This window comes from Pezoporus flaviventris, unplaced genomic scaffold (assembly GCF_033815535.1).
Source record: "Pezoporus flaviventris isolate CSIRO_AGI_PZ_B2104156 unplaced genomic scaffold, CSIRO_AGI_Pfla_v1 ptg000047l, whole genome shotgun sequence".
NCBI lineage: Eukaryota > Metazoa > Chordata > Aves > Psittaciformes > Psittacidae > Pezoporus > Pezoporus flaviventris.
In genome coordinates this window covers 9684099-9697749 of record NW_026892595.1, presented here as the reverse complement: position 1 = coordinate 9697749, position 13651 = coordinate 9684099, and the positions used below count along the sequence as shown (strand labels likewise).

At 39.5% G+C, this 13651-nt stretch overlaps 1 protein-coding gene across 2 annotated transcripts in view; it reads left to right on the top strand.

Moving 5' to 3' along the window:
* Nucleotides 1–13651, top strand: part of GPR158 (G protein-coupled receptor 158) — a 193232-nt gene that overhangs the window by 12376 nt on the left and 167205 nt on the right. For both annotated transcript variants that reach the window (XM_061468229.1, XM_061468228.1), the window contains exon 2: nucleotides 3473–3578. In XM_061468229.1, the coding sequence (XP_061324213.1) occupies nucleotides 3473–3578 (106 nt within the window). The remainder of the gene's footprint in view (nucleotides 1–3472; nucleotides 3579–13651) is intronic.

Below are 13651 nucleotides of genomic sequence, written 5' to 3'. Positions count from 1 at the left end.
CCAGTTTAGCATGAATCACCAGTGTGTGTTTGCATCAAAGAAGACTGATGGTCTCTTGGGCTGTGAGAGGAAGAGCATTGCTGATGGGTTGAGGGAAGTGATCCTTCCTCTTTGTCCAGCCTGATAGGGGGGTGGGGGGGTGTGGTGGGTGCTTGTCCACTTCTGGGCCCCTCAGTCCCAGAGACATGGATGTACTGGAGCTAGCCTACTGCAAGTTGACAAAGATGGTTAAAGACTGGAGCAGCTGACAGGCAAGAAGGCCGAGTGAGCTGGGACTGTTCAGCCTGGAGAAGATAAGGCTCCAGGGAGTTCTTACACGTGTAAATACCTGAGGAGAAAGTGTAAAGGAGACAGAGCCAGTCTCTTTTCAGGGGCAGTTGGTGAAAGTACAGAAAGAAATACAAGAAATTGCATTTAGACATCAGAAAACTTATTTTGGTGCTCTGAGGGTGGTCAGACACTAGATCAAGTTTCCCAGAGGTGGTGAAGCCTCCATTGTTGGAGGTACTAAAAAACCCAACTGAACTGAGCCTGCTTTGGGCAGGTGGTTGGGTGGACAAGATGATCACAAGAGGTGACAGCTGCTATATAAATCTGATTTCCACATATGTTTTGAACAAAATAATCATATCAAAGAGTTTTCAAAGGATGCAAGCTATTTAATCAGTTCTAATGTGAAAAATCTAGAAGTACCTTTCCTTTCTTTCCAGTATGTGGCTCTGGGCATTAGGATGCTATTCTGCTTTCTGCCTTTTGCCCGCTAGAATGTGCCACTAATTCCTCAGACCGCAGCATGTCTGGTGCAAGGCCATACTTTAATGCTTGCTCAGTGTGTGTACCGTCCGTAATTCCTCTGGCTTGTATCTGTTGTCTCTCTTACAAGTGACCTCTAGGTAAGTTTTCTTTTGGAAATTTTTATATCCCTTTGTACTAACACTGTGCTTCTGCGGGGCCTGCTGTTGATACCACACACCAAAGTCTTAAGGTGTTTTTCCTCTGCTAGCAGTGATTAGTTTACCCTTGATTTGCAGTGTGTACCTCTCTTGGCAGAAATATTTGTAGAGCGAAAATGGAGTTTCTTGTCCTACCAGTTAAAATGTACACAAGGGAAAAGCTTTCTTTGTAAAGAAAATAAAGACCCATTTCCTTAAGGTGCTTGAAAGTCTGTTGCAGTCCTAATCAGGATGAATCATCACTTTTTCCTCCTGTATAAACTGATTTCTTTAGTGCAGTCAGAATGGTGCTAATGCTTTGGACCGCCTTGGCAAGTTGCTTTGTGTATAACATGAACTAGGAGAGCAAGGAGTACTGTTGGTCCTGGTCCCACTACCTGCTTTGTGCTTTTAAGCAGCCACAGTGAGATTATTCTCTTCTGACCCTAAGCATTCTATGATTCACTTGCAGCACAGGTCTTGTCTCAGCCCCCACAATAATATTTATGCTCAGAAAGGTCCAGAAAATTAGAAACCCTATCTGGTGGGGTATGCATGTGACCAGATGAGGAATTAGTCGCTTCTGTTTCTAAGCGCATCTGAGACAGATAGCCAGTTATCAGATTAAGATAAGCTTGTATATTATGGCAGATTTTTCTCCTGAAGTCATTGGTCACCTGGAACCATCAAGGGGGGAAAAAAACAAACACTCCCTCCCCCCAAAAAGCCCCCCCCAAAACAACAGCCTCCCCCCTCCAAAAAAAAAAAAAACAAAACCAAAAACCCACCAAACCCAGAAAACATAAAAAAAAAACCCCAAACAAAACCAAAACAGCCAAAAACCAAAAAACATTTCATTGGGGGGGGGAGTGTGATTTTTGGTGCTCCCTGGAGAAGCTCTTGTTCAAAACAAGAGTAGAAAGGCACAGAGCTATAAACTAAAAATATTTCTGAATATTCTAAGAAGCATGATGTGTGCTATTTCAAACTGAACTTGCTAGAGCCAGCACTTCAATATTTCACATAGTTTCTAAGTATGCCCAGCATAAGATTACTTAGATTCTAGGCAGGAGATGGACTGGCATGAAGTGCACCTATACTGTGTAACTTCCTACTGGTAATCCTACATAACTTCCTAATGCATTCTTCTTCAGATCACTTAAATGATGTGCTTGTGTGTTTGTTTTTTTTTTCCAATGACTGTACAGCATGTCTGAAACTGAATGCCTAAATATAGTTGTTACGGACACTTTGCGCGTGGTTGTACTGGGGCCAGGCATGAGGGAGCAATAATGTCCTCGGTTTTGATCAAGCTCACTCCTATTCCTGTTCTGGTTTTGTTCACAAGTGGTCTCTCTCAGATATATGGCTCTGTAGTTCCATTACTATTATTGTTCTGTATACACTGAGCTTTAATTAAAAGACACAATATGGTTTGAGGCGAATGATGTATTCTTGAGATAGAGGTTGGGTCATGCCTTTGGTAGTCCACAGTGTGAAAGGGTGTTTGTAGTTGTGGAAGTTTAGACTGGGAATAGAAACTTTTGTCTGGAGTGGCTGAAATGGTTGGCTTAAAAGGAATGGTAACCTAGACTTAAGAAATTGGTAAAGAACATTCATTATGAGTGACTCCATGTGTTGATCTAACTACCAGAAGCTGCATAGTGATGTTTCTGCTAAGCTAGACAGCAGTGAAGCAGTCAAAATATGTGTTCTCACAAGATGATGCTATAAATATTCTACATACAAAGTAATTGTGGAGGTTATTTTAGAATAATGAAAATTTTGAAGGCTTTTTAAAAATATACAGCTGCAGTCTTACAGCTTTTTTTCCTTGTGATTTCTGAGATGTTTATAAAATAGTGTTGGCTTTGAAATCAGATTGTTAGCTTTTCATTCAAACAGATTTGAGGGAAACGATGAAGACTTGAATGTTCTTGGCATAGAGCTAACACAGTTCAGACAGTCCTTTAGGGCTTGTGTGTTAGGAAACATTATTTTTTCTTTGGGGAATTTCACAGACATCAATGGCCTACTCTTGGCTTGTGCTGACCTTCTGATGGGAGTTATACCAGTTCTCAGGGGAGACCCTAGAGCAGCCTTCCAGGACCTAAAGGGGCCCTGCAAGAAAGCTGGAGAGGGTCTTTTTTTACAAGGGCATGTAGGGATCGAACAAGTGGGAATGGCTTTAAACTGAAAGAGGGGAGATTTAGGTTAAGATATTATGAAGAAGCTCTTTACTGTGAGGGTGGTGAGATGCTGGCACAGGTTGCCCAGAGAAGTTGTGGCTGCCCATCCCTGGCAGTGTTCAAGGCCAGGTTGGATGGGGCTTTGAGCAACCTGGTCTAGTGGAAGGTTTCCCTACCAATGTCAGGGGGGTTGGAACTATATGATCTTTAATGTCCCTTCCAACCCAAACCATTATATGAAATTCTGTATTTTGAAGAAAAGGGTAGTTCCACTTTTCAGGTTACAGCATCATAAAATTTAAACCTGTTTCTGTAGCTGCTGTGTTCAAGGCTGTTTTTCTGTGTTTTCAGAGGTGTTGTCAAAGTGGACATCAATCTGCAGAAGGTGGACATTGACCAGTGTTCGAGTGAGGGGTGGTTCTCGGGGACGCACAGGTGTCATCTCAACAATTCTGAGGTATGTCTGTCCCTAAGGGGCTGAGCTACACTTCAAGAACAAGTCTCTCCAGTATGAATAATTTTCTGTAGTATAAATGCTATCTGTTTTATGGACTTTAACTGTGGTTTGCAGACTGAAAAGATCTTTCTGTGCAATGCATTATGGTATGCATGAGTTTCAGGAGTGCCTGCATTTCAGGAGTATTGGCATTCATATTCCTGATAAAACAGAAGCGAAGTTATTGTGCAGAAATCACAGGTATGAGGAAAAAGAATATTACCGGTGGAATGATTGATGGAAGTTCTGCTTGCAAGTCAAACAGTTATTTTGCAGTCAAAATCAAAATAGGCTTTTAATGTCAGTGTCACTTTTGACTGGACTGCCTTGTGAAATACAGTAAAAGTATCTCAAATGCTAATAATAGTTGTTCAGAAATATATGGGCTTTTGGTAGAAAGATACAGAATAACAGGCAGATTTGGATACTGTATTTAGTTCTTAATAGGAATGCCGACATTTTGACTGAGCTGACTAAATGTTTCTGTTCAGCTCCTTCCTGCTTCCCCTTTCTTTTGAAGGTCTGTGTCTGGCTCCTTCTGTCAGCATATCATAGATCATTCAGCCTGGCTAGTTGTATTTGTTCAATGTAACTTTAAACCAAAATGCATTCAATGGTTTTTATTTTTATTCTGGCATATGATGTTTTTTTCGAAGACACCCATTTATTTTCTGTGAGAGAAGGTACCTCATGCACTCCTGTGCCAATTTATCAAAGACAAATCTAAATTTAGGAAAAAGAGTTGGTTTTGATGCATTCACCTACTTGTATTTTTGCGCAAGAAGAACTTGAAAATTTTGTAAACCTCCTCTTTGGTGTTTTTTTTTAATTCTCCTTACAATAAACTTGAAATGAAGAATTGAGTAGTCTTTATCCAAGATTAATTTTAAATATTTCTGAAAATGTGGTGGCATGTTTTGTTGTTTTTATTAACTTCTGAATTCAAATTACAGATCAATTTTTCATGTTGGGATTCTGGGGTGTGGTGTTGTAAAGCTGGCTCTGCCCAAGCAATGCTGTTTCGTGAAGCAATAGGAAGCATGATGTTTGCTGATATTACAGAGGAGGTTTTATTTTTCATACTGGCCAGTTGCCTGTATTTGTTTAAATAAGCTTACTGTGATGCTGTAGTCCTTAAGGATTCTTGGCATGCAAAAAGGAATTTAAACGTGTCCTAGGGCAGAAGTTCTTTAATGAGTGATACTGTGTACGCAACTGCCTCATGTTTACACCTTAAGGTGTTAACATAGGTAAGGAAATGAATGTCACTTCATGAATGGCTTTTCAACTTGTATGTAGAGCAAAAACCTACCAGCTGTTCTTCCTTCTCCATGGCACTTTATTAGAGTGTTAAATCACCAATGCTTTCATGGCTAAGAGGATATATAGGTAATACAAATCTCCTCCTAATGGAAGTTGCAACCAGGGAGTGTCTTTCTTTATTGCACTTGAAGAGGATGAGACTCCTTGCTTAATTACAGTGACTGTATGGATGGGGATTTGCTGGGAACAATCTGTAGAGAAGCTTTCTCTCTTTTTGCCTTATGGTCACCACTTTAAGAGAGCTCAGACTGACAGGGACTTCTTTACAAGCAGGACCCATATGCTGCTTTTCACATGTAGTTTCGTTGGAATTTACCCTGTAGAATAAGGGTAAATTATGTAGTTGTATGACAATGCTTTCCACATAGTTTGCCTCATAAATGCTAATGAAATGATATTCCCCATTCTCTCTTTTATCTTCTTAGAGGCAGATACAGAAATACCTGCTGATGCTGGAATGCTCTGTTCCAGATTGCAAAGTCTCTTTCCAGCAGGTTAAGGAAGAGAATGGAGATCTCTGGATTTCCAGCTCTGCTCACGTTAGATCCTCCTTTCTCTTTAGTTTTTTAGATGACTAGTGCAGCATAGCCTTTCCAGTGACTTGTAAGCCTTTGCTGTAGGTAACTTCTGATTTGGTGCTGAGTCTGTTTACTGCATAGCCCATATTACATGGCTGGGCAACCAGTGTCATTAAATCTAAGGCATAAAGCTCCATATTTTAAAGAGTCAACTCCCTTCTTCCCTAACACTATGAAAATATAGCAAATGACAGATGAAGGAGAAAGGAATGGCTTAGAGAATGGACAAGAGGGAGGAAAAACAACTTATGGGTTACTAAAATACTTCCTTGCTTTGTCTTACGTTTCAGTTAATTTTATAGTGGCTAAAATCTACTAGGCACATGGCAAGACACTTTCCTACTTTCTGTGCTGTCTTGAAGTGTTTATCTTCTAAATAAAAATCAGTTGAAAAGAGGGAGATGGACGTATGTCACAGTGGATGTAAACATGTGATAAACCAGTGGTCTAAGTGTGCTAGACAGAAAAAAGGAAGGAATGGGTGGGACCCAACTTCTGTTAGGAAATAAAGAGGTGGTTGTTGAAAGTACATGTGCTGAGGCACAGAATCACTAGGAGATGATGCTAACTGTGACATGGAGATTTGGTTTTGGATCGTCATCAAGAGTAACCTGATTGTGAGATGGAATAGTTGTAGTGCTAGTCCTTGCTTAAAAGAAAAATAGTGTGTGGTTGGGGAATTAAAGAATATTAGGGTCAGGCACAGAATACTTAGACATAGTCTTTCTTTCCTTAGATTTTGTGTGCCCTTAGATTTAGGTGCAAGCAGTGGGAACTTTAGATTCCCCATTTTAAGTTAATGACCTAAATTCCTAATACAGTCATTTTTTTTTTCCAGATTTGTTCTGTTTTGTGCACAGGACCATATATCCCTGATTTCACAGCAGCCTAAATGAACTGGGAGATCTAGAGTGCCCTCCTTCAAACTCAGGATGAATAGAAACTGCCCAGTCTGTTTGGGCAGGAAGTTAGGTGAGACTTTACACAGGAAAGCCATACTGTAGCAGTGGCTGAAGTCTTTCAGTTCTGATTTCCCCCCCCCCCCCCCCCTTTAATTATATTAGCCAAAAAGAGGCCAGGTTGTCTTTTCTTGACCTGTGAAGCACGGAATTGCATTCTCCTTCTTGCCCTCTCTAATTTGACACCCAAATAGTCAACAGTTTCCCTGAAAAGATACATGAGCAAAAGACGTGGACTATAATAGATGAGGTGGGTAATATCTGCAGAGTTAGAGATAACCAAAATGAATTGGGTAGAGAACAAAATGATGCAGATAACTTTGAAATTAACAAACACTGAAAAAAATATAGTTACCCTATAACAAATCCAAATTAATTTCATTGTGCAGGCAAGGCTGGTTATGGGGTAAGAAAATGTGTGGTTTTGCCCTCTTTAAAACCTTTTAATATACATTTTTTTTAAATAGATTCCTTCCTCATACATGGTGGCAGCACCTGCTTGCACTTTTAGTAACAACTTTGGAGTCCTTGTTGAGACACCAACAATAAAATCAAGGCTGAGGAGAGTCTGAAGCCCGCTGAATCAAATGCTTCCAACCGGCAGCATCAGTCTGTGAAAAATGGCAGCGGACTCCACACTGTTCCCCCATCCTTAGTAAGGCTGCCAATAGCTTGCAATGCGAGGCAGGTTTAGCTGACATCCCTTTGCGTTTCAACAGTATTCCACAAATGACAGTATGCAAAAATATCTAGAGGGAATTAGAGAGGCAGAGTAAACAGAAAAGCTTCATTGCTCTCTGTATATAGTGTGTGTATATCTGTGTAGGAAGATGCATAGGCCTACTGCGTGTGTGTGTACTCTGCACAAACACAAAATCAATTGAGAAAAGAAAACAGATGAGCAGTACAGCCAAAATCTGTTCTTTTTCTGTTTAGCAAAACATTTGGGACCATCATATTTTATTGTACTGTATGTAGTGTTACAGACAGACTACCAAAAAAGGGGAAGGCAGAGGCTGGACAGATGCTTTCCAATACCCTTGTCAAACTGTGGAAAGGCTGTTAATACTCATACTCTGGGAGGGGAAGCATGAGGAGAGATAAGCATCCCAAGTCATAACCCAGTGGGTCATATCCAGTGTCATTAGTTTTGCTTATTACTTGCATTTATTTTTCTGTCCTGTCCATTAGGAAAAATGCAGTCAGAATGAGAAAAAAGTTAAAAGAAAGCTGTTTGATTTAAACTGAGTGAACAGGATCTACACAATACAGTTAACTTCTACCTTGGAAATAATCATCATCCTTAGAGTTACAGATTATATCCATGGTAGGGCAAGAGAAGTACCCAAACCAGGGTAGAGAGCATACATCAGAATACATTTTCTCTTAGAAGAGAACAAGATCTTTAGTGGCAGAATACAAATACTATATGCTATATCAAATCCTGTGCTGAAGTAGCAATCTGAACCAGAAAGGGGAGCAGCTTATTTCAGTACACAGATAAAGAAAATGTAGCCAGTGATTCTTGACTCCAAAAGCAGAAAGGCATATCTATTCTCTGATGGCTGCTTGCACAACTCAGTGTATTTGAAGAACATGCAGTAGACAAAAGAACATTTTGAATGCTATTTTAAAAATAACCTTGCCATCATCTGCATTCATGGGAAAAGTCCCTTTGACAGTATACCAGATCTAACCTGGCACTCCCCCAGACATTACATAAAATTACATAAAACAGGGTGGTGGTTTGTCAGAGCTTTCAGTGATACACAAGGTGCTATGAAAACCAACTTTCAGTTTAGGGAAGAGTGAGGTTGCTTAGCTACAGCATCTTTGCCTTTTTAGACAAAGATTTTAAATGCCTCAGTTTTGCAGAAGCTAATTTTGGTTATCAGTATTTTCCTCAAAGAAAATATTTCCAACAATTCCTTTCATCCTAGTTAGCATTGTTAACTTGAGCATTTAAATTAATCCAGGTCAGTTCTATTTGCTACTGTTTTCCTTCCCACAGAGTTAAGAAATGAGAAACAGTAGATGATTGGCTGGATGATGCTGTTTGACAAGAATGAAAATAGCAAGGAGGTATTTGGTTGCTCTTGCAGTTGACAGGCGATGACAGCATTGCATCAGTAACCAGCTTTCAGATCTTTCAGATATTTCTCTGCTGGACAGAGCATCCTGTTAGGCAGCACCTATTAGCTGAACTGGTGGTTCTCCCCATTGTGTTTGGGAAGGAAAGAGGTGAGGCCCAAGAAGTTGAGTTAGCTGGGGGGGGGGCACGGGGGGGACAGGGGACAACGGGGGGACACACGGACGGATGGGGACGTGGACAAAATATACCTGATGGGAGCAAAGGGGAAGTCACAGAGAGGGGAATGGGCATAGGGAAAAAGCTCTTCCATGGGGAGAGACTGAGAAACTGGCAGGCTGGGGCAAGAAAAGGAATATCAGGGTCTGCTGGAAGCCACAGAAAACCTTGCAGCAAGGAGCCTGGGCACTGTAGCCAGGCTGGACATGGCTGTGAGTTACCTTTCTCAGAGTGAAGTGGCAGTCGCTGTATCAGACCTAGGCATAAATAGAGCGCAGCTTTGGTGAGGACTTTAATTTGTTATCGCTACATTCAGAGGACTGTGCCATGTCTGAAGAATGTCCCTAGTAGCATTAAGCACAATTGGGTAAATATACTACATTTCAGTGTCAAAGCTTCTGGTCCATCCTATAGAATCATAGAATAGTTAGGGTTGGAAAGGACCTTAAGATCATCTAGTTCCAACCCCTCTGTCATGGGCAGGGACACCTCACGCTAAAGAATTGATATCTTAGAAGATATGCAAGTAGTTCCATATATTGTGCAGTAATACAAAGACTGTTACCCCCATATTACAGCTGCGATACAGAGGTAAAATTATCATCTCTAAACCTGGCTCAAATTGAGGTAGTATCTCCAGGCATGTAAATTATCCTCTCCACAGTTTGGTTTCTGCAGAATGATGCGCTGAACATTTGACCTGAAAAGGAGTCCTGATGTGCTCTAGCCAGGGCCCAGGCTGGATCATCTTCAGAATGAGTTTTCGGGGTGCATTACAGCATGCACCCACCCTATGCTTCAGATAAGAGTTAAGCAGCCTGATATATTTTTGAAACCTATTTCCAGCCAGCTTCACAGTGTTGTTTATTATATTTTTCTTAATTTTCAGTGATATTGATTTGTGATAGCTTTCTGGTAAAAAATGAAGGCACCTAACCTCCTTTTAGCTGAACGCACTGTTGCTGCACTTGCTGTCATTGCAAAGGACACCAGCATCCTATGATCTGTGCAGACTCCATTCCTGACTTGCATATTTAGCTATTTGCTTACTCAAGCAACATACTGCAGAGGGGTTTTTTGGCTGATAAAATATGAAAATTCTGCTCATGCATGTATTCTGCAGTTAACAATTTTTGTTGAAAAAACATGGACTTGAGAAACAGTAAACCACTTGGGGAAAAAAATGGTTTGCCTTTATTTTAAAAAAGCTTTTATTAAATGTAGCAAATGTTGCCTTTTTTTTGTACTTTGTGATACCTGCACAAGAGACAAGTTTAAATCAGCCTTGAGAAGAAAGTTCGTTCCTCTCTTTCTCTAGCAAATTAAAATTAAATTGAAAACATATTAAAACTCCCGAGCTGAAAAACTAGAGAGAATAGCTGCTGAATCTTCATACTCAAAGCTGTGTACTGAGTCATGGTAATAGCCTTAATGGAAACATGCTCATTTAGTTTTATTTTTGGAGCACAGTTTTATAGCACTAGACATTCAAATACCATCATTTTTGTTGGTGACTTCTGGTAGGCGGTGAATGTTGTTTTTTTTTTTTTTGCAAATGAAAAAAAAATTGCTTTTGGTTTACCAATGCTTTTGTTCAAATCCCGGCAATTAATTTTGTTCATCTAGTTTGCATTTGCCAGTACTATAAACTGGTGACTCTTGGGTCATCCATTCAAGGAGCAGGGGCTGGTTTCCTAGGCATTTCTCTTTACTATAGTCTTTCCTATTGTACTTGATATCTAATGTGTTTCTTCATTGCTTTGTCATCCTGTGCTGTTTTAGGTCATGAATATATTAAGCACCAGTATTAAGATGGGAATGCAGAACATTTGTTTTTTAATCTTTATTTCTTTTCTTTATGTTTTGGATAGTTTATAAGCCATTATTGAGCTTCACTGTATTACTGCTTTTCTTTCTTACTTGGCTCCTTCAAGGTTTTACTCTTTTTTCAGTGAGTTAAGTATTGAAGAAAAAATACTTCTCAACATCTTAAGATAAATATTTACTATCTGATTTCTCCTTTATTTGCAAGAGATGATGAGGAAAAGTAGATATTACTGTAGAGAAAAAACAATTTTGTATTTGTAATACTGCACTATTTTTCTTGCAGCAGGATCAGGCTTTCTCTGCTACGTTAGGGTTGAAATGTATGTATCTCTTTATTTATCCAAGTATCTAATGATTAAAGCTTTGAAAGGGGTAAAGATCTGTAATATAGATGTGTTAGTGGGATTTATTTGGGGAACATACCCTGCATTATCAAATGTGAGTTTTCTAAGTAGGGGAAATTGGTCTGCAATGTATAGGATACTGTCTTAGAGAGAGATTTGCTAAGGCTATTCAGTAAGCTGTTATTGGCTTGTTTGAAATTGACATTTCAGTTCTTGTTTTCATCCTGAAATGGAGTGAAACCAACACCAGCAGCGCATATTCCTGAGCTAACATTAAAAAGAAGTTCATTTGGAAGTATGTAAGTGTGTATTTTGGAGAGCTGCCCTATGAAATGATATCATTCTAAATACTAAAATAACATATACTTAAAATGTGCATTAATTTTAATGCTTTCTTATGGGGGAAAAATGAGATGAAGACATTTTGACAAAGTCTTATGATAATGGAAAATGGCTTGGTGATAACATTTGAGCGATTCTAGAAACCTCTCTACCAGTCACAGGCACACCAAAAATGTCCCCTTTCCCTCTTGAGCAGTTTAGAAACTTTTGATATCATTTGCCCAGTTCCATCGCTAATCATATCTTATACCACTGTGTTTTTTAGCTCAGCCAGAACAGCTTGTCTGTCATCCAAGAAAGGGAGTCAAATAAAGCAGCACTCCAGAACTTGTAAACTTTTACAAGGCACAATAAAATATCTTTATATTCCAATATGTACAAGACATGGCAGAAATTGGTTTTAAGCAGGTGAGGGCAAACATTTGCCCTGAAGACCTTAAACTCCTGAATTCATATTGTTCCAGCGCCCTTCAAAGTGAATACTGCATTACAATAGCTGAAGGAGGCATTTCCTGGTATTTCAATTATACAGAATTTTTATATGGATAACTAATAGGATGCTCGTTTGAAATAAATGTCTGAAGTGCTCCAATCATCCCGATATGACTCTTCTTGGAGTAGTTTTGTGAAAAACTTTTTCTTGATAATGGAATGAAGTTTAATTTTAAAGTTGAGTTTTCTTGCAAGATAGGACTCCATAATAATTATTGCTTTCAAGGGGATTGCTTTACTGCTGCATACTCTGCGTAATTCTAAAAAGCAATTTTAATGAAGTATTACTCATTAAGACACTTAAAGAATTGTTTTATAGATTTAGTGCTTATCTCAGTTATGTTTCATTTCCATAGGTGATTGAGAGTTGATTTTAATTATGCATCAATGGATTATTCTAGCTGCTTTCTATTATGTCTTAACAAAATAATACATTATAACAGGATATTTTGTTACAAGTGTGAAGCACCGTGTATATCAGTGAGATGCTATGGTTGCAAAAGGCTACTACGTTTAAGCTACAGCTACAAGCTTCAGTGTCCTATCAGGAGAAGAGCCATGGAAGAAGAGGAGGGCTTGAAAAGGAAAAGTTCTGTACAACAGCTAAATACTTACCTTAGTAAGAGTTTACTTAGAGTTACATAACACTGTTAACATTAACTTGTATTTACAGTGAAGTAGGGTCTCGGTTGTCAATTGCAAACACAGAACATTTGACTCTGTGCTCTTATTCCATTCCGTTTGTTATCTCCAAAGATATAAACACAGTTACAAAGAACAGTCCTTGGGTATTCCCCCCCCCCCCATATTATTTCTTGCCTTGATTAAGTAATGAATAATTTTGAGATGCAAATGTCAGTATGTTTATAGTTATCCATTCAGATGTTCCATAGCTGTGTGGTTTCATAGCAATAGCTTTCCATTAAGAACTGGTGTTTCAGTCTGGACCATGCAGACAGTTCTCACTAATGTGATTTCAATCCTTGTTTGATCCGGAAGAACAGAAGCACTAATCTGTGATCTCTGCAAAGATGTGTGGAGCTGCTGACCTGTTGTGCTGGCCCTCAGAGCCCCTGTTGTGCTTTGTTCTATGACCAGCTTTTTGGAGTATTCTCTGTAATGAGGCATTTTAGATCTTGGATGGAGAATGAAAGCAAATAGGATATGTTCTTCCCTCTTGTAACAAAGGCTAATCAGCACACCATTCATTGGATCATTCTCCCTTCATCACCTTCTCAGGTACTATTGATCTTGTTCAATTTAACCATCAGTACAAGCAACATACTCACTTTAAGTATAGCTCTGTGGACATGGTCCAAATTGTTGAGGTCAGACTGGTTTCTGGCAGGCATTCATTCTGTTTTCTGGAGCACCTCTGTGCAGGTTAAAAAAAATGTCTTCAGTTTCTGCTTCCTCTTTTTGAAAGGAGAACCCTTTTATTTCCTGAAATGAAGTAACCACTTACCTTACTAGTGGCATTTCCCTTCATTTTTTGGAATGACTGCAGACTTCCCAGTGGTCATATTTTACCTCTCAAGGAGCAGCTTTGTATTAACAGCCACCACTGTAGTGATGTGTTTTTAATGTTTTCTTTCACTGGAGATATCTTTGAGTGGAGGTGAAATCTCACTCTGTTTAGTGCCTGGTGCAGTGGGACCCTGGGGCTATTTGGCTGTCTTGGATTTTACCCATAACTATTTTTGCCTTTTGATACAGTGTCATAATTGGGACAGTCGGACTCTTTCCCTCTTACCTTCTCCCCCCCCGCCAAATCCACGTTATGCTTTTTTCTGGGGAGAGGGAGGAGGTGGACCAATAAAAATCAAACCCCAAAACCAGCAATCCCAGAAACTGTATAAAT